This window comes from Lemur catta, chromosome X, assembly GCF_020740605.2.
Source record: "Lemur catta isolate mLemCat1 chromosome X, mLemCat1.pri, whole genome shotgun sequence".
Taxonomy (NCBI): domain Eukaryota; kingdom Metazoa; phylum Chordata; class Mammalia; order Primates; family Lemuridae; genus Lemur; species Lemur catta.
The window spans coordinates 6,441,800-6,461,367 of NC_059155.1; the positions used below are offsets into that span (position 1 = coordinate 6,441,800).

The following is a 19,568-nucleotide window of genomic DNA, read 5'->3' on the forward strand; positions in this document are numbered from 1 at the left end:
CTTGCTCCCCAGAGGTGCATGAGGTGCCCTCAGCTCATGCCCTGACCTCTGCTCTGCCAGGTGTCCCCAGTGATACCACATTCGGAGAGAGCACTGGCTCCCACCTGTCTTAGGTGTGACAAGCCACAGGAAAAGCAGGACCTTCCAGGAGTGGGTGGAAACGGGGCTCCAACAGGAATGGGAGGGGTCTCCTCCAGGAAGACACCACAGGGGCTAAGTGGGAAGTCTGAGAACATTCTAAAAGCACCACCAGTGCCCAGGGGCACAGGGTAGGGGGCCAGGTCACCATGTGGACCATGTCCTTTCAAGGGTGGCACCCTGCAGTCAGCCCTAGAGCGCAGGGGCTTGGCCTGCATACAAGTTCCTTCCTCCCTGTGTAGGTGAGTTGTGGGGGCTGATCCTGGGGACGAAGTCGCCACCACCTTGCCCCCAAGCAGTAATCCCCTCTCCCCCTGGGGTGGGTGCAGAGCAGGAGGGCAACTCGGCCTGGGAGCCGGACTGAGGCTGTCGCTGCGCCGCCCCCTCCCCGCGCCACATACCTTGCCCACGGCCGAGCAGCTGGGAGGCTATTTATAAAGGCGGGTGAGATCAGCGGCCCGAGGCTATAAATGCGCGGGCTGCGGCCGGGCCCCACAGGAGCAGCCGCCCGGGGCGCCGGAGCTGCGGGCTGGGCTGCGTGGCCACGGTGGGGATGAGCACCGGTGCGGGCGGGGGTGGCGGTGGCGGTGGCGGAGACAGCGGCAGCAGCAGCAGGTAGGGCTCAGCCCGGGCACTCGGGGCCCCTGGCGCCTCGCACGCTCACTGCCCGCCCACCCCACCCGCAGCTCGCAGGCCTCCTGCGGGCCCGAGTCCTCGGGCTCCGAACTAGCCCAGGCCGCTCCAGCGCCCCGAATGCTGCAGGGGCTCTTGGGCTCTGATGATGAGGAACAGGAGGACCCCAAAGACTACTGCAAGGGTGAGGCTTGGCCTTGGGCGCGTGCGGCCATATGCCACATGCCACTGCAGGGGCCCCGGACAGATCAGGCCCAAGTGGGCCAGATGGCCAGCTGGGCTGAGCTGTCCTGGGGGCGGGGGCGGGGGAGGAAGAGGCCCCCCATGATCTATCAGCTCCCTTCGGCAGGCGGGTACTACCCCGTGAAGATCGGCGACCTGTTCAATGGGCGGTACCACGTGGTGCGCAAGCTGGGCTGGGGCCACTTCTCCACCGTCTGGCTGTGCTGGGACATCCAGTGAGTGTCCCCTTTTGCCTTCAGGGCCCAGCGCTGGCTGGGACCCTGCCCCTGGCTTTGGCTGGGGCCACCGCAATGTACCCCTGTGAGTCTGGCCAGGGCCGCAGCCTACAAGGGTGTCGGTATTGCAGGCGCAAGCGCTTCGTAGCCCTAAAAGTGGTGAAGAGCGCAGGCCATTACACAGAGACAGCTGTGGATGAGATCAAGCTCCTGAAATGTGTGAGGCGCCTCCCCTACCCTCTCCTAGCTCCCCTGGAGCTGCCTGGGGCCTGGTGATGTGGGTGCAGGGCCTGCTGGGGCTTGACGGGGCAGGGCGGGGCTCTGAGGGGCAGCCTCCAGCTGGCTCTGCCGGAGTGGGAGGACCTGGCAGAGGGACAGAAGGGGCCGGTGGCCTTTCTTCCAGTAGGACCCAGCTGGAGCAGGAACGGGGGGTGGGGGTGGGGGTGAAGAGGTGCTTCAGGGGACGCCGAGGAGAGCAACTGGTTAAGGGCAGGTTGGAACAACCTGTGGTCCCTTGGCTTTTGCTCCAGGTCCGGGACAGCGACCCTAGTGACCCCAAAAGAGAGACCATTGTCCAGCTCATTGATGACTTCAGGATCTCAGGCGTTAATGGAGTCCGTATCCTTTGCCAGATGAGTAGTGTGGCAGCAAAGGGACCAGCTAATGCCTTCCCAGCTACTTGAACCTCAGTTTGCTGATCTGTACAATGGGGCTTTACCCTTCCCGGTGGCACCCGTCTATGAAATAACCCCACCCTTCCCAGTGGCACCGTCTATGAAATAACCCCACCCCTTTGGGTGATTATGCCTACATGAGGGGAGACCAGGTTGTTGCTGGCGATCCACGGATGTTGCTGAGTTGCCCCCAAGTGACAGGGGCTGCCTCTGCAGCAGTGCCTTCCTTTTGGGGGACTGCCAAGATGCCCTTTAGCATAACTGGGCATAGCAGTGAGGCGGGCCTGAAAGGCCTCCATCTCTGCCCCTCCAGTGTTCCCTCTCTAGTGTGACCACAAAATGTACCATCCTGACCGGCACACCTCAGAGTGACAGGGACACTATAAATAATGTCGGGATAATGGTGACCACCAGGACGGCCTGGGGCTGAGGGTGGGTGGGGCCTATGCCCCAGCTGTGTGCCTACTGGCCTCCTTCACTCCCGGCCGCAGACGTGTGCATGGTGCTGGAGGTCCTGGGCCACCAGCTCCTTAAGTGGATCATCAAGTCCAACTACCAGGGCCTGCCTGTGCCCTGTGTGAAGAGCATTGTGAGGCAGGTGAGTGCTGCCCACTGGGCTGCCCGGTCCAGCCCAGCCGGGGCTGGTGCTCAGATGTGGCCCTCCCTAGGTGCTGCATGGCCTGGACTACCTCCACACCAAGTGCAAGATCATCCACACAGACATCAAGCCTGAGAACATCCTGCTGTGTGTGGGCGATGCGTACATCAGGCGCCTGGCGGCCGAGGCCACAGAGTGGCAGCAGTCAGGGGCACCGCCCCCATCCCGCTCCACAGGTACCAGGAGCCCGGACAGGACAGGTCTGGGGCCTCTGGGCCTCAGCTCTTGCCTGAGCCTCTGTTTCTCTCTCCCCGTGTCCCACCTGCACCCTCAGTGAGCACTGCCCCCCAGGAAGTCTTGGTAAGTCGGGATACCCCTCTTTGCCCCTGCCTCCTCTCCCCGTGAGCGAGCTGGGGCCATCCCTCCAAGCTCAGCCCTCAGCCACACTGGCCCCACCCCACCCCCACGGCAGTCCTGCCCCGATGAGTGATACATGGGGTGGGTCTCATGTCCCAAACTGCCTCAGTGGAAAGACACTGTGTCTTCTCCTAATGGTCACTTCAGGCCGCCTTAGGAGGGGACGGGAAGGGGACAGGGAGCAGGTCCTCCCCCTCCTATAGAGCTTTAGGGAGTAGGACAGGCAGGGAGGCGGGAAGATGGGTGAGGAACTGGTGCCAAGGGTGGGCCAGAGGGTGGTGGTGCCACACTCTGGCATCCATGGGAGCCCTGGGGCCTGGTCCCTTGTGGGTAGTGCAGGGAAGCTCCCACTGTCAGGCTGAGGGGGGTGGGCGCCGGGAACCCCGGGATGACCCTGGCTCTGACGGCAGACCGGTAAGCTGTCCAAAAACAAGAGGAAGAAGATGAGGCGCAAGCGGAAACTGCAGAAGCGGCTGCTGGAGGAGCGGCTGCGGGACCTGCAGAGGCTGGAGGCCATGGAGGCGGCGGCCCAGGCCGAGGGTGAGGCACCGGAGGGGTGCCGGGCCCCAGCGCAGCACGGGCCACAGGGTACCCACTCACGTGCTGCCTCCACCCCATCTCCCCAGACTCCAGCTCAAGACTAGAGGGGGGCAGCGGCTCCACCTCCTCTTCAGGCTGCCACCCCGGGGGGGCCGGGGCAGGCCCCTCCCCAGCTTCCTCCTCCCCCACCCCAGGGGGCGACCGCAGCCTCAGCCCCTGTTCGCAGAGCTCGGGCTTCTCGGGCTCCCTCTTCTCTCTTGCTTCGGGCTCCATCCTCTCCGGCTCGTCCACTCAGCGTGAGACCGGGGGCCTCCTGTCACCCAGCAGTAAGTTGAGTGGGGGGCATCGGGTGGCAGGCCCAAGAGGAGTCGGACCAGCTCAGTCTCTCTCCCTTCTCTTCCTTCCCCAGCACCGTTTGGTGCCTCAAACCTCCTGGTGAACCCCCTGGAGCCCCAAAACGCAGACAAGATCAAGATCAAGATCGCGGACCTGGGCAATGCCTGCTGGGTGGTATGACTGAGCCCCGCAGTGCAGCACTGGGGGCCTTGGTCTGAGGGTGGAGGCACAGGCCCACTCTTGGGGAGCCCCCACTACAGGCCTGTGGTGCACACGACCCACTGGTTCAGCCGGGGGCATGAGCCAGCATCAGTCCTGCCCAGTCAGCAGAACTGGGCCATGGCAAGGGGCAGGCGCCCACTGGGAAGGGGCCAGTCCCCCTCCAGGGAGATCTGGGAACCCTGAGGCTCAGAGCAAGCCCCACCAGAGCTCCTTGGGTGCACAGACCAGAGGTGGGAGCGGGGTTCACGGGGGCAGGCTAGCCTTGGTCCCCAGCTCCTGTCCCCAGGGCTCCCCTTGCCTCCAGCACAAGCACTTCACTGAGGACATCCAGACGCGGCAGTACCGGGCCGTGGAGGTGCTGATCGGCGCTGAGTATGGCCCCCCCGCGGACATCTGGAGCACGGCGTGCATGGTACGCTCACCCGCTGCCCCACGCCCAAGGACGCGGGCGCTCCTTCCAGCAGCCTCACCTTCTTCCCACTTCCAGGCCTTCGAGCTGGCCACCGGCGACTACCTGTTTGAGCCTCACTCTGGAGAAGACTACAGTCGCGATGAGGGTAGGGCAGGCAGGCCCTGGGCTCAGCCTCAGGGCCTCCCAGCCGCCCACCTGCCCCCCAACCTCCTCTCCATCCGCAGACCACATCGCTCACATCGTGGAGCTTCTGGGAGACATCCCCCCAGCCTTCGCCCTCTCGGGCCGCTACTCCCGGGAGTTCTTCAACCGGAGAGGTGGGCACCTGAGCAGGCTCAGGCCACCTGGCCGTGGGGAGGGTGGGGCAGGGCTCGTGTTCTGAAATAGAGGGAACCCAGAAGCCAGAGGCCTTCCTGGCAGAGCCCAAATACCAGGCAGGCCTGGGGACAGAGCCTGATGCCCACCTGGCCACCCTCAGGAGAGCTGCGACACATCCACAACCTCAAGCACTGGGGCCTGTACGAGGTGCTCATGGAGAAGTACGAGTGGCCCCTGGAGCAGGCCACGCAGTTCAGCGCCTTCCTGCTGCCCATGATGGAGTACATCCCCGAGAAGCGGGCCAGCGCGGCTGACTGCCTGCAGCACCCCTGGCTCAACCCCTAAGCCCTGCCTCCCTGCTCTCAGTGCCTTGAGGGACGCGGGCCAACTCCTGCCGCGCTGCGGGAGTTACCCTCTGCCCCCCGCCCCACGGCAGGGCAGACAGGTGCAGGGCTAGGGACCGGGCCCACCTTTCAGAATGTTCTCTGCTCACGGTCCTCCTACAGAGTCCTCAGGGGGAAAGAAGCGTGCGTGTCTCTTTCTTAATAAAGTGTGAACTAAAGCGCCTGCGTCCTAGAGTGAGGGAAGCACGTGGCCAAGAGCTGGGGCAGAAGCTAGTTTATTCTGGGGTCTGCCTACCGAGCTGGCTGAGGGTGCTGGGGTAAGGGGGGATCTGAGGAGTGGGCCAGGATGGCCCCAGGGACAACCTAGGCCTCCACGGCCCTGCCATTGACGATGCGGATGTGGCGGATGATGTCCTGGATGGCTCCGGATGTGGTGCCCTGGCCCCCGATGTCTGGAGTGTGCATCTGCAGGAGATGGGCTAGCTGGGCACACACCAGGCCCCACCAACGCCCTCCACCTCACAGGTGGCCGTGGTTACCCACGGTCTCCCATGGCTTACAGGGCCTGGAACTGCCACCAAGAGGGCAGTGGTACCAGCTAAGGCCCAGAAACCCTACCTATCTGGTACTACCCTCGCTTTGGGGCCTCAGTCAATGCGGATTAGAGGAGGGACGCTGAAGGGCAGGGGAGGGAACAAGAGGAACCTCACATTTTCGTTGTCCATGGACGCCAAGACAGCCTTGCGTATGGAGGTGGCGTACGAGTGGAGCCTAGAGGAGGGGAAAGCCAGCTTCGGTCCTCAGGGCCTAGAGGTTGACCGGCAGGTTCACGGCCAGTCATTGGGAAGCCACTTACTTGAGGTGGTCTAGCATCATGCAGCTCGCCAGCAGAGTAGCTGTGGGGTTGGCAATGTTCTTATTGGCGATACTCTTGCCTGTGTTCCTCGTAGCCTGAAAGAGGCAAGATGGAGGCGAGCGGGTGGAGAATGTAGCAACATTCTACTCACGTGAAGCGGCCAGAAACAGGAAGCAGACGAGTGGATGCTGGGGAGGGAATGGGGAGAGTCTGCTAATGGGGACAGGGTTTCCTTTTGGAGTGATGAAAACGTTCTGGAATGGGATAGTGGTGATGGTTGCACGACCCTGGATATTCTAAACACCCCTGGATTGTGCACTTGGCATGGTGGAACAGCAACAAGGCTGTACGGGGAAGACCGTGGGGCCGCACCTGAGCCTCGGCGCTTCTGGCGGCACTCACCGTCTCGAACACTGCATACACGTGGCCGTAGTTGGCCCCAGCCACGAGGCCTGGGCCCCCGACCAGCCCTGCACAGACGTTGTTGACGATGTTGCCGTAGAGATTGGGCATCACCATGACATCGAACTGCTGGGGCCGGGACACCAGCTGTGGGGCAAGGAAGGGGCTGAGGAGCACATTTGGGAGCACGAGTACAAGAAGCCCAGGGCACCCAGGGCAGGAGGTGACAGAGCTGTGTAGGCTACCTACCTGCATGGTGGTGTTGTCCACAATCATGTTCTCGAAGGTGATCTGGGGGTAGCGGGCTGCCACCTCCCTGCAGCACTGGAGGAAGAGCCCATCACCCAGTTTCCTGGAAGTGGGAGGGAACAGGGCACTAGCTGGGGCCATGACAACCATCAGCCAGAGGGCCTGGGTGTGCAGAGGGCCATGGCAGGCTGAGGCCTAACTTCTAACCTGCCCCTCACCTGCAGGAGGGGCGTAATCCCGTTCCACCTCCCCTAAGTGTGGACCGTGGCAAGGTCTCGGGGCAACACGGCACACACCTGGGTGTGGTGTGGCCTCCTGGTAGGTGGCCAAGGACTCGGACGCTAAGGCCCCGAGAGCAGGCCGAATGGGAGGGACATACATGATGTTGGCCTTGTGCACAGCCGTCACTTTCTTGCGCCCACTCTCCTGGGCCAGCTTGAAGGCGTACTCAGCAATGCGCAGGGACTTCGCCTTGGTGATGATCTTCAGGCTCTCCACTACTCCTGCCACACTCTGAGAAGGGGACAGGGGAGAAGGGACCTCTGTTGGGGCCTGCATCAGCAAACCCATCGGAGAGCCGAGCTGGCCAAGTGGGCTGGCGTGATGAGGGCACAGTGGGAAGCAGCCCTGTCTCTCAGTATTTCTGGCTTCTCCCTTAAGCACAGGCCCCAACGCTTTGTGAGTATGCCTGTTTCTGGTTCTTTAAGGTCTCCCCTCAACATGGACCATGGCCGGGCTCATCCCCAGCCCCCATGGCTCGAGAGGGTAACCCAGGCCTTGCCCACCTCATGCTCTAGGCTGCTGTACTCGCCCTCTGTGTTTTCCCGGACGATGAGGATGTCTATGTCCTTGTGCCGGGTCACCACTCCTGGCAGGCTCTTACAGTGGATGACATTGGCGTAGAGGTCCAGGCTGGTGCTGGGAGGGGACAGAGAAAGAGGCAGGCTAGGCCTGATTGGCAGCTGGCCAGGCCCAGACTCTGCTGGCACACCTTACCCTGGCCCCCACCAAGCCACAGCCCCGTGCACTTGGCTCTCACCGAAGGATATTGTTTCGGGACTTATGAGACGGTGGCAGGTTATGGTTTGTTTCAATGTTGCCTACAGAACACACAAGACAGGCAGGCTGAAGAGGGCCCCCCAGGCTCAGCCTCACTGTCACATTGCCCCTTCCTGACCCAGGGAATGTGTGCAAAAGGCTGCTTGAATCAGAGGAGATTTCGGCAACAAAAATACTTCGTGGTACGCTAGAACGCAACTTCCAACGTAAGCCCCACGAGGGCAAAGGGGCGTACGTGGGTGTGTTTTGTTCACTGATGGGTTCCAAGGAACTAGATGACACCTGGCACATAGAAGGCATCTTACTTACTGGGTGAATGAACGTACAAACGAATGAAGAAGGGTTGGCAGCTGGCCAGCGGGCCATGCCATTTTCCATCCAGGGTCTGGTCCCATCCAGTAGAAAGTGACTACTCCTGCTTACTAACAGGTTGGCTGGTCAGGCTGACGCCAGCAAGGTGACCTTGGCCATGGTTACTGTCAGGCCCCACATCAAGGTAGCACACAAGGCCCCGCTCAGGGGCAGGCAGGAGCTGCTTGGACAAGGGCAGACTGGCCCAGGGCATCCAGAGGAAAGGAAGCAGGGGGCCAATGGCCGCTGGGAGCAGGCAGTGAGAGGGTACTAAGCAGAGAGGCCTTTCTCGGCAGCCCACAAGGGCCACCTATCCCTCCAAACTGTACCCTGCCCACACTGACCTCACCCAGAGTGTCCAGGGCACCCTGTGGTTGGCGTGCAGGCCCCTCCACTCGACTGCCAGGGCCTGGGGCTCTACCTGGGTTCATCTTTGCTCACATGCTCCTCACGCAGAGCAGGCAATGAGCTTAAGCTTGCAGAATGAGTGACAGAACAAGTTTAAGGACCTGGACCAAACCAAGGCAAACTCAGGAAAGGCTATCAGAATCCCGTCTGTGCCATCCACAGCTTTGCCGGCTAGAGCCAAGGCAGCAGGCAGAGGGTCAGAACTGCATCTCTGTGACATCTGGTCTGTGAAGAAAGACTCTGAGGGTCAAAGCTGACCCCAGCAGAGAGGGCTATCTGAAAAGGGAAGGAGCGGGTCGGGGAAGCCCGTCACTGGACAGGCTCACACACAGCCATTTCCACTAAGATCTCAGGGCCCCAGCATGAACAGGCCCACAGAAGCTTCCACCCAGTCTCCAAGCACAAGGGTCCTCTCTAGCCAGAGAAGACCTGAAATCAGAGCCGTGGGGCCCCACAAGGGTCTGCGTAGGGCCCCATCCTGGCCTCTGGCCCCGGAGCTTACCCTTTAGAGCCACGCGGTTCCGACGGATGGCCATGATGGCATTGCGGATGTCCTCTTCATCACCATTGGAACTCACGTGCACCTCCTCAAAGTCCACAGGCACACACGCGTGCCTGGGGCAGAGCAGGGTCAGGGAGGCTGGCCCAGGGCCTCCCCCATACCTCCTCCAGGAAGCCTGCCAGGCTGCCAGGTGCAGAGGCCTCTCCCCTGTTGCTGCCTGCCCTGACCTGGCTCTGGCTGGGGAGAGACTGGGCCCACCTGCACTGACTGACGGGGACACGCCTGAACTCCCCAATGCACACTGTCACCAGGACCGGTGTGACCTTCCCCATGTCCAGGCCAGCCTGGCAGGATGAGAGGCACTGGGATGCAAGGCCTGGCCTCACAGGCCCTCCTGCCACTGCCTCACCAGGTGTTCCCGGTATCCTCTTGGCACAAAGCTCTCAGGGGCCCCCAGCTGGGCCCAGGGCACAACCCTCCCTGGGGGACAAGGCAAGGGGAGGTGGGCCCAGGGGCTCTGTACCTGAACACAGACTTGACATGCAACATGAGCTCTGGCCCAATGCCATCCCCCGGGATCATAGTCACTGTGTGCCGCCCACCATACTTAGCCGACGGAGGCTGGAAGGAAGGGGATGGCGAAGGTGGGCCTTCAGGTACTTCCACGTGCTCCCCAGCTCAGTGCCCAAGAGCTCAAGCCAGTTCCCTTCTCCCCACCAGCACTGATTCCAAAGGCTGGCTAATTGCAAGGTGCCAAACTAGGGTGCCCCCAACCCAGACAGGGCTGCTCATCTGGGACTCCCTGGTCAGCAGCAGTCCCCACCCCTACCTGGACTTTGGTCAACCCCAAAGCATCTAAAAGCCCCCAAATCAGACAGGCAGGGGAGAAGAAAAATACTCACAATTGTTTGTTGCTAGAGGGGAAACAGAAGGGAAGAAGGTATGATCAGCCAAGGTTGGAAAAATAAGGGTATGACCAAGGAACGGGAGCTTTCTCCCTGGGTGCACTGTCCAGCACAATTCAGGGAAGGACACAGAGGACCAGGGGGCAACGAGGCACAGGCACATGTGCACACACACACAGGCAGGTACTTACTGAGGAGATGCTCCTCCGGGGGGCCTCATGGGTACCGAGAACCTGGCGAAAAGAACCCAAGTACCAATGTTTGTCGTCCAGCTCAGAAAGTCAAGTTGGCCAGGGCTGGCACTGTGCCCAGATACACCCCAACTTGTGCGCCACCATCCTGTGAACAATTGCACACAATATGCCCCCAGACAGACGGCTCCGAAGCCTCTGTTTTCCAAGCCCTGGCCCACTGAAGCACCATGCAAAGTGGTTTCGCCCCTTCCCGCTTCCTTCAGCTCTTTGGTCAATTTATTTAAAAATGTATGTCTCCCCGCTTTTTTTGCTTCTCATTCTACTTTGGCCAATTATTCCTGCTCGGTGACGTTTGTAACACAGGAAAATCGGCAAACTAAACCTGGTACCATAGGGAAATCATTACAACAAACCACAGGTCTATGACAACAATAATGTTATCACTTCTTTTATCATTTTTCCTTATTACAAAAGCGGCACACGGTCACTATAGAAAAAGCAAAACAGGGAGAGAACAAGCCTCCCTGAGACAAGCACTGCCAGCCCCCTGGGGAAGGGCCCCTCAGAGTAGAAACTGAAAGAAAATGTGTATGGAAATCCAGCCATTTCTAGAAGACTGAAAACAGATTCAATCTCTAGGAAGGCTTTCAGAAAGGACTGCAAAACTGCTTCATGGTCTACCCAGATGACAAATATCCCCAACCCCCTGACTGGGAAACACCTGACAGCTTCGGAGTAAAAGCTAAGCCCAGCAGGCCAGGTGCTAAGAAGTGACTCACTGTCCTGGAAGGAGAAAAGATGCCCATGTCCCAGGTCCCACTGCAGGAGGGCTTTCCTCTCCTCCCTGCTGTGCCCCACCTGGGAACACATTCGAGATAGTGGCAGAGCCAAGGTCCTCCTTGTCACTTGGAGATACCCTGCCACTTGCGCACCAAGCAGCAGAGTGTTCTAGCCGATGGGAGAGGTGCCATGGCCATTCTTCAAAGAGCTCTGCCTTCCCAGGGCTCCCTTCAAAGAGCCCTGACCGTTCCCTGTCTGGGTCCACCTGGGCAGCATTCACAAGGGGCCCACTTGCACGAGCTGTGGCAGTGCAGGTGTGCCACTCACTGGCCCAAGCCTGGGGTTAGGAGGTGGTGACTACTAGGACCAGAGCCCCGAGGATACTTTAGCTGATCTGTGCAGCACCTGGATCTACAGCCACAGGCACACTTGGGACTTTTCTGTGTCCTTTCTAGCACTTGTCAAGGTTTGGATTCATCTTATTCGTAGGTTCTCAATATAAGTACCTAGAAGGTAGCTAAGACAGCCCTTCCTCCAGGGAGCCTTCCCTGATGCCCTATGGCTGCTAGGTTGGGCTCGCAAGGCCCTACCTATTCCCTTCCCCCACCATCTGGGGACATCTCTCCAGGTTATGGTCACCTTGCCTCTTCCCTAATCCCTCAGCCCCTGAGAGCAGGAGCTACATCTGTCTGGGAGGGGATGCAGCACAGCGCCTGGCCCAGAGCTGGGACACAAGGAACATTTGCTGAGTGAACAAGCACATCAGAAAATGAAGAAAGAAATGGAGACTAGGAGATCTCGCTTCAAATCTACCATCTGTTACTCTTGAAATGGCTTTGTGTCTTCATCTGAAATCCACAGAATAAAGGTGCCTACTTTGGGTGACTGTTGGAAAGATTCCGTGAGAGGAGCTCAGTGAGCTGTTCAGAGTCCCTAGCACGGACTCCAGCTGTGCTAAGGCAGCCTGCCCCTTTACCCACCAGTCCCTCCAATCAGAGTTCAAGGATGGTGTCCCTGGCGGGGGGGGGGGGGGGGGCTGACTCCCGCTGCTCCCAACAGCAACTTCTCCTGAGCTTTAACTGTGGTGGTGGGTGAGCCAGCCTCTGGAGGACCCCACTGGGCCTGGCTGAAAGCCTGTGCACCTCCCCCAAGGATGGCAACATCACCACCAGGGCTGAACCTCTCCTGCACTTGGTCCCTACACCAGATGTTCCTTTGGGCTTTGGCCGACGACCCAGAGAGCTCCCTAGATAGAGACTTCCCTGACCTTACTTTACAGATGCGGGCACTTTCTATTAGGGGGTCACAAAGGTTGTGCCCAGGTTGCCCTGTATAGTTTCCAGTCAAAGGAGCCCAGTGTGAGGCAGGATGGGATATGCACATGCCTCGTGCTCTTCCATCATCCTTTGATAGGTACACAGAAAGAAAGGGGTCCAGGGTAGTACGTGCTCTTGCTGAAGGGCTCCCACATGCCACATCTTAAGCCTCCTGAGGCTCTGCTCTTTGGCATGTTTCTGTTGGATCAAGTGCCAAGGGTAGCTGAATGTTTTCCCAGGAGGTCCCAATTAGTAGGACCCAAGATCTGGGGCTCCTCTCTAAAGGTTCTCATACCCAGGAAAAGAAGTCTCAGGGCAAGGCACTGCCCCGCTCCCACCCCAACACACACAAGCACACTCACACAGGGGAGGTCAGAGAGGAGGGGGGACAAATATCTTCACCAAGAGCCTACAGGAACCCAGCTGCTAGAGCCATCAATGCCTCTGGAAAGCCTCTATATACTGTTGCCCTTCCATCAGCAAGTTGGAAGTCAGCATTTTAAAGAGAACTCCCTAAGGCACAAGCTTCCGCAGGGATCCGAGAGAGGAAACATAGCAAGCAGAAGTGTCCATGGGGAGTGTCAGCAAAGACACAAAGTTCTGGAAGGTCAGTATTGGCAGGATCTTTTGAGACCCCTCCCCTCACTGGACAGAGGGGAAACTGGAACCCAGAGAGAGGAGGGGACTGGCCAAGGGCCACACAATGGGTTAGTGTAGGAGCAAGGCCTGGAGGCCCTATCTCTTATATCCTGGGCCAGCCAGCTGGCTTGCTGCTGCTTCAGATGGTTTCCAACCCACCTGGGACCTAAGTTATCCTCATCTTCAGTGTGTGTAAGGAAACAGGAATCGAACCTGAATAACCAGAACCCCAGACACAGAACTTCAGAAGCAATGCCTTCTTCCCTCACAGCTTCCTGCCCCAGACAGCCTCACTGTGCCCCGCTCCCTCCCATTCCAAGAGCCTTAAGGGGAAGGGCATCCGAGAGTCTAAGAATGTGAGAGGGATCATGGGTGACTAACAAAGTCTGATTCTTTGCCACCAAGACAGGTGGCAAAGCTGTCCAACTGAGGGAAACCCATAGAGGATCTTGAGTCTAGGAACGGGATTCCCAAAGCGACACGAGAAAGGTGGGCCGGGACACGTGACTGTCTCAGAAGGGCTCCGACAAGGACATTTGGGAAGTGACACCTGGCTTCCGCGGCACACTCTCCCGGACTGCCCAGAGAACCCCCGCCACCAAGTGCAGACCCCTGGGGTGGCCGGACCAAGGCCAACTTCGGCCAATCTCCTCACTGACAGCGGAGGCAGCCAATCAACCCTGGCGTGCAGCCCTCTCCCCGCCCCGCGTGGGGCCCACAGCCAATCGGACTCCAGGCTGCTCCGAGAGCACTTGCCCCCCCAACCCCCACCCCCAGCGAGCGCTGCGACTGTCCCGTGGCCTGCTCCCCTCTCACCTCCCAAGGACGGCAGAGAAGGGCCGGCCTGAGTACTGCCTTCGCAGCGCCGCCAGCAGCAGTCACCACCTTCAGCGCCATGATGGAAAGTGACAGCCACCTCCCGTCCCAACGCGCAGACACCGACCTCGCGAGAGTTCGTTAGGGCGAGAAGTCCTCGAGGCAGGCTCGGGCCCGCACTGCGCACGCGCGCAGCCGCGCTGATTCTCACGCCCCCTTCCGGCGCCTAGAGCTCGGCCGCGGCAGCCGCCATCTTGGCGGGGGGGCGCGACTAGCTGGGCCTCGGCTTGGGGAGCAGACACGTCAGTGCCGCCAGCGACGTCACGAAGCCAGCCGGACCAGCCGGCGCACGATTGGCTGCCGCTGCCGCTTACGCGTCGCGCTTCCTCGTCTGCCCCTCATGTTCAGGGGAGCTGGCTCTCTTTTTCCCTCGGCAGAGAAGAGGCGATGGCGACGATGGCATCTCTCGGCGCCCTGGCGCTACTCCTGCTGTTCGGCCTCTCCTGCTGCTCAGGTAGCGGCCTGGCCAGAGCTTCTTTCTGGCGAGCCTCTGTCCCACGCAGGTGGTGCTGGGGGGAGGAGGGGTGCGGGCGAAGTGGTGGTCTGGCCCTTCTCGGGGCCCGTCGCTGCGGGCCGGGCCTTCTGATGAGAGGCAGGTGGCCTCGGGGCGCGGCAACCAAAGCACCACACACACGTTTACCCAGCAGCCTGGTCTGCTGATGCGAAGAAAAGTCCCAGAGTCTCCAGCGGCTCCCGGCCCCCAGCTCTAGCAGGGTGACACATGTCCCTGCTCCTGCTCCCGGAGGAGGGTCGGCCAGGAGCAAAGCTCTAGAGCGCAGAGGTCGTGGCGGGCAGCCACATGGGCCGGTGCTGTGCCGGCCAGGCTTCCTCGGGAAGTGACAGCTAAGTGAGGAGAGGGAGCGGCAGAGAGCAAGAGAGGGGCGAGTGGGCCTTGAGTGCCAGGCCCCTCACCAGGGTTTTCTGCAGAGCTGAGCTGCAGTCCCCTTGATTGACATTCCTGAGTGATTCTTAACACCTGGTGGCGGGGTTGAGCTCTGACTGGAGTCCAGAAGGGTGTTTAGGAGGTTGTTGCAGCAGCGAGCACCTGGGCTGGGTGGGGCTGCTTTCTGCACGCTCACTCTCCTGCCGTACTGCATGCCAGCGCCTTTGGTGCCTGGAGTGTTTCACCAGCCTCACCTGCCTCCCTGCCTGCCCTCTTCTCACCCACCCCTCAGGAATTCCCTGCGCTGCAGCCAGGGACATCTCCAAAGGACAGACCTGGCTGTGAAACCCTTCAGGGGCTCCACAGTGTCCACAGGAAAAAGGCCCAACTCAGCAGGACACAGAAGGGCTGCGGGACCCATTCCCTGAGAACTGCCCCGCACTGCCATTCCCAGGCATCTGCCTCCTGCTGTCTAGACCCAAAACCTCCTTTGATTTCCTCAGCTTAAGCCATCACTCTGCCAGGGCATCACATTCCGAGAGCAGTTGGCTGAGAACTTGCTCACTTGGGGTAGCATTTGTGTCACACCCTCTCGCGTAAGTGGCACCCTTCCCTTGCTGTGGCCCTCTGTGGTTATGGAGCTGGCTAAGCCAGGGACCTTTCTGTCAGAGCTGCCCAGTTTCAGGGGACAAGTTGTGCCTCCAGATCCAGAGCCTCTCCCATTTGTTTCCCTCGGGAAACACTGGGACCGCTCTTGTCCTTTTGTCACCTGGCTGGGGGTAGAGACCTTTTCCGTCATCTTGAAAGCCCTGTGTACTGCCTGGACCCCACTTGGTGTCTCTGCCAAGGATGCCTTCACTAAACTGGGCTGTGTATGGCTCTGAATTGAGGCTGGCCTGGCCCCCTGGGCTTCCAGGGTATTTCAGGGCCCAGGCAGGCTGTTACATGGCCTGCCCATCGTAGCTGTGGGCACTGATGTGAGCTGTGCAGTGAATCAGCCCCCACCCACCCCACACACATATGGTCTTCCTTCACCGTTGCAAGGAACTCCCACCTCTACAAGGCCTCCCCTGCCTTCCTTCACGGCCATCCCACTTTGCCACTGTATTTCCAACTGAGTACTTAGATCTGAGTCCCATATCCTACTTGGAAGGGACAGAAAGGTCCTGTGTGTCTTCAGCTGCCTGGGCCTGGGAGGTGAGGCCTTGCAGTCCCGTCTGCCTTCAGCCTTGCAGTCCCGTCTGCCTTCAGCCTAGCACACTAAAGCTGGCCTTACCAGGTGTTTTTGTGCCTCCTCCCCATAGCAGAGGCCTGCGTGGAGCCCCAGATCACCCCTTCCTACTATACCACTTCAGATGCCGTCATTTCCACCGAAACCGTCTTCATTGTGGAGATCTCCCTGACGTGCAAGAACAGGGTCCAGGTGAGGCGGGGGGAGTTCATCCAGGAGGATGCAGGGGTGAGGGGTGGGTGTAAGGGTGTGAGGTGCTCCTCACTGGCAGTTGACAGAGTCCAACCTGAGGACCCATGTCAACAGAGGGAGAATAATTCCAATTTACGGGGTGTGGGAGAGATCAGGACACAGCAAGGTCCAACCCTAGCTAGTGTTTACTGACCATTTTCGTGACCTCCTTTGTATGCTTTGCCTACACACAGTAACATGGGATGGATACCCCACTGTTTCCAGAATGAATGTCTGGAACATGAGAAAGGGCCAGGGTCAGTTCCTAGGCCCCTCCGTCCCTTTACTGGTTGCTGTTTGCTAGTGCATCTGTTTGGGTGTTTTTAAGTTCAAGATTGAGGAACCCTGGTTTCAGCCCCTGACCTGCATTTGCAAAAGGCCAAAGAAGGAAGTTGGGCCTTTTTCTGGTACAATACTCCTTGGGAGGCCAGGCACGGTGGCTCACCCTTGTAATCCTAGCACTCTGGGAGGCTAAGGCGGGAGGATCGCTTGAGCTCAGGAGTTTGAGACCAGCCTGAGCAAGAGCAAGACCCCATCTCTACAAAAATAGAAAAAATTAGCCAGGCGAGGTGGCATGCACCTGTAGTCCCAGCTACGTGGGAGGTTGAGGCAGGAGGATTGCTTGAGGCCAGGAGTCTGAGGTTGGTGTGAGCCATGCTGACGCCATGGCCCTCTAACCTGGGCCACAGAGTGAGACTCTGTCTCAGAATAAATAAATAAATAAAAATAACAGTACTTCTTGGGTGAAATACCCCTTGAACAGCCATTTGGTAACCCTTGACCCTGGTAGGTTCAGAGAAGTAACAGGGACATTTTGAACATCACACCCCTGTTCACAGTTAATAGGCTTGCTGTGAGTCAAGTTAGATGAGGCCATAAGGGGATCTAACCCTGTCCCCTGTCAGGGAAGATGGACACAGACAGTGACAGTTTCCTAGATGGCTCTGGGTTGTGCCAGGCCCACCTCTGTGGTTCTTGCTTGGTACCTCCTGCCAGACATGTGGCAGCCCCACGCTGGGCCTGGCCTCCCTGCCCACAGGCCATGGCGCTGGCCCAGGCAGCACAGTGGGGCCTCTGCCCATACCGAGAGGGGAGAAGGTGATTCTCCCTTTGTTCCCTCATCCAGAACATGGCTCTTTATGCTGATGTCGGTGGAAAACAATTCCCTGTCACCCGAGGCCAGGATGTGGGGCGTTATCAGGTAAGGGATGTCGAGTTTTAGGTTGTTGAGGGAGGCTGCCTGCTCATGGGCAGGACTTGGCTCAGTTGAGCAGGGGCAGGGAAGCCCCTCATGTGTCCACTCTGCCCACCTCCTGCCAACACACCCAACCCAGGTGTCCTGGAGCCTGGACCACAAGAGCGCCCATGCAGGTACCTATGAGGTCAGATTCTTCGATGAGGAGTCCTACAGCCTCCTAAGGAAGGTGGGTATGGCCCAGAGCCCTCTGAGGCCCGAAGGAGGGAGGGCACATCCCATTTCTGCAGCGATCTCTAGCCTGCTCTCCCTGTGGTCCCTTTTCCATGGAGCTTTGACCCACTGGGGGCCATGCTTATGCAGGGCAGGATGGGCCAAAGGGGGGAGGTGCTGGCAGCAAGTCCTGAGCCAGGTCGGTGCCTTCCCGTGCTGCTGGCCCACCTGGCCCTTCCTTGCATGTCTCTTGCCCATCTCTCTCCTCTTCTGGGTCTTGAGCAGTGTTCCTGCCTCTTCTAGCCACCCCCACCCGGGCAGCCCATCTGGCACTGCCTGACCCCAGCACCTCCCTTCCAGGCTCAGAGAAATAACGAGGACATTTCAATCATCCCGCCCCTGTTCACAGTCAGTGTGGACCATCGGGTGAGTGGCCTGGTCCCAGAGGGACAGGGAGCTCATGGCACACCTGTTCTTTTTGGGGGGGTCAGGGCTGAGTGAAGGTTCCCATTTCTCATTGTCTCTACAACCCCAGCTCTACCTGCTTAGCCATGATTGGCCAGCATGTCTTTGTCCCCCTGATGGAGGGTGACCAGGGCTGGCTAGTCCATTTTCTTGTTCCTCCCTGAGCTCGCTCTTGATTTCCTTTCTTGCAGGGCACCTGGAATGGGCCCTGGGTCTCCACTGAGGTGCTGGCCGCAGCGATTGGTCTAGTGATCTACTACCTGGCCTTCAGTGCAAAGAGCCACATCCAGGCCTGAGGGCTGCATCCTCAGCCCTCCCTTGCTTCTTTCAATAAACAGTCACTGGGTGTCACGAACACATTTGGGACACGGGGCTCCTGGCTTGCGAGCTGGGGCCCAGCATCCCCTTGTCTGCCTGGACAGCAGAGGCGCTGAGTGGGAAAGGGGCTGGCTTCGGTCCGGGACTCCTCTTCCTCCCCAGGCGAAGCCTTCCCCATCTGGTCTGCCTTCCCTGCATCTCCCTCCTGGTCGCCTGCATGGTTTGTGGGTGAGGGCATGGGGGTTGTCCCCCTCCTTGCCAGCACATGACCTCATCTAGCAAAGAAGACTCTGCTTGTTCTCTTGCCCCGGTCCCTGTGGCACAGCATTGTCTCCATCTGGCTGCCTGTCTGGGGCGAGTCTTCCCGTGGCAGCCTTGGGAAGGTCCCTTTGACCTTCCTGGCCTGGCTCTGAGTGGAGGGCGGGGAGGAGAGCTGCTCTGCCACACCTGCCAGTGGGAGTGGCATCTGGCCTGGTCAGAGAAGGCAGAGGCCCCTCCCAGCTTCCCCCAAACGCAGCAGTCAGCACCACGGTCGTCGCATGTGGAGACACAGCCAGCCTTGTCTTCATACTGGCTCCTGTGTTTAGAGCCTGGGCACGAGCCACACACTGAGGCACTCTCCGTGCTTTGCTCGGTGAGCCCAGTGAGCGCCACCATCTTGCTGATGTGGTCGAAGCTGGCCTGTGAACCAGCTGCCTGCAGCACACAGCTTTCCCGGGGGCTAGTCCCTGAAGACCCTGCACCCTGGATGCTCAGTGCCACTTCCCAGTGTGCTTTTCCTTCCAGATGGCAGGTTAAGAAACACTCTGACACCTCTGAGGGGCCCATCACTCCCTCTCCAAAGAGTACCAGCGCTCTCAGGATGCCGGCAGGCAGCCCTCCTACCGGCCCACTTCACAGGCTTGGTGCATGCTGGGCACTGGCCAGGTGAATGGTGTTCCTTAGTGCCACCAATACCTGGTGAGGTAGTGAGGGCCCTGAGGTACAAAAGGGCCAGGTACAAATCCCAGGTGAGCCCTTCCCAGTTGTGACATGATGACAGTGCCTACTCTAAGGTGTCAATGAAGGGTTATTGGGACCAGCGGGCAAAGTCCAGGTATCTGGGTGACCATTCACCATGGCTGTTACTGGAGAGAAACAGAACCCTCCAGAGAGGCTGTACTTGAAAAGGAGGGCAGGGGCTCCTCAGTACCTAGCTCGCTCCCCTGCCTGGGCCCTGCCAGCACAGCAGTTCGAGGGGCTGGGGGTATGGCGGCAGCTTGCAGCCCAGGTCCAGCTGCCAAGCAGTCTGCGGGACAGTGGGGAGGCTCCTAGGAAGAGCTGGGTGCTCCCCCTGTGACAGTACAACAGGCGAGTTGGAGCTGGAAGCCCACTGAGGCCCTGGCCACACTAGCTTTACCAGCTG

The 19,568-nt window shown here is 59.5% G+C and overlaps 3 protein-coding genes across 6 annotated transcripts; 2 read left to right on the forward strand and 1 right to left on the reverse strand.

Moving 5' to 3' along the window:
• The first annotated feature begins 602 nt into the window (after positions 1–602).
• On the forward strand, positions 603–5,308 carry SRPK3 (SRSF protein kinase 3). Of its 2 annotated transcripts, none has more exons than XM_045538187.1 (15): positions 603–753; positions 825–955; positions 1,121–1,229; positions 1,361–1,448; positions 1,760–1,847; positions 2,395–2,501; positions 2,572–2,737; positions 2,836–2,861; positions 3,329–3,458; positions 3,545–3,784; positions 3,868–3,968; positions 4,321–4,428; positions 4,504–4,573; positions 4,653–4,745; positions 4,907–5,308. In XM_045538187.1, exons 1-15 carry the CDS (start codon positions 692–694, stop codon positions 5,089–5,091), a joined length of 1,704 nt encoding a protein of 567 aa, XP_045394143.1. In that variant the 5' UTR covers positions 603–691; the 3' UTR covers positions 5,092–5,308. The 2 variants fall into 2 exon arrangements, with proteins under 2 accessions (XP_045394143.1, XP_045394144.1); XM_045538188.1 differs by having other exon boundaries at positions 633–753; positions 3,653–3,784.
• Positions 5,309–5,349: 41 nt separating this feature from the next.
• IDH3G (isocitrate dehydrogenase (NAD(+)) 3 non-catalytic subunit gamma) lies at positions 5,350–13,849 on the reverse strand. Its single transcript, XM_045538189.1, has 13 exons — positions 13,568–13,849; positions 10,014–10,055; positions 9,820–9,831; positions 9,441–9,538; positions 8,918–9,030; positions 7,637–7,697; positions 7,383–7,515; positions 6,977–7,110; positions 6,598–6,700; positions 6,349–6,495; positions 5,947–6,041; positions 5,801–5,861; positions 5,350–5,555 (listed from the first exon to the last, which is right to left on the reverse strand). Exons 1-13 carry the CDS (start codon positions 13,646–13,648, stop codon positions 5,454–5,456), a joined length of 1,182 nt encoding a protein of 393 aa, XP_045394145.1. The 5' UTR covers positions 13,649–13,849; the 3' UTR covers positions 5,350–5,453.
• An 18-nt stretch (positions 13,850–13,867) lies between these two features.
• On the forward strand, positions 13,868–18,200 carry SSR4 (signal sequence receptor subunit 4). 3 transcript variants are annotated; one of them, XM_045538192.1, is made up of 6 exons: positions 13,868–14,081; positions 15,815–15,933; positions 17,099–17,173; positions 17,307–17,396; positions 17,741–17,806; positions 18,037–18,200. In XM_045538192.1, the coding sequence occupies exons 1-6, from the start codon at positions 14,015–14,017 to the stop codon at positions 18,139–18,141; spliced, it is 522 nt and encodes a 173-aa protein (XP_045394148.1). In that variant the 5' UTR covers positions 13,868–14,014; the 3' UTR covers positions 18,142–18,200. The 3 variants fall into 3 exon arrangements, with proteins under 3 accessions (XP_045394148.1, XP_045394147.1, XP_045394146.1); XM_045538190.1 differs by having other exon boundaries at positions 13,938–14,081; positions 15,818–15,933; XM_045538191.1 differs by lacking the exon at positions 17,741–17,806 and having other exon boundaries at positions 13,936–14,081.
• The last annotated feature ends 1,368 nt before the right edge of the window (positions 18,201–19,568 follow it).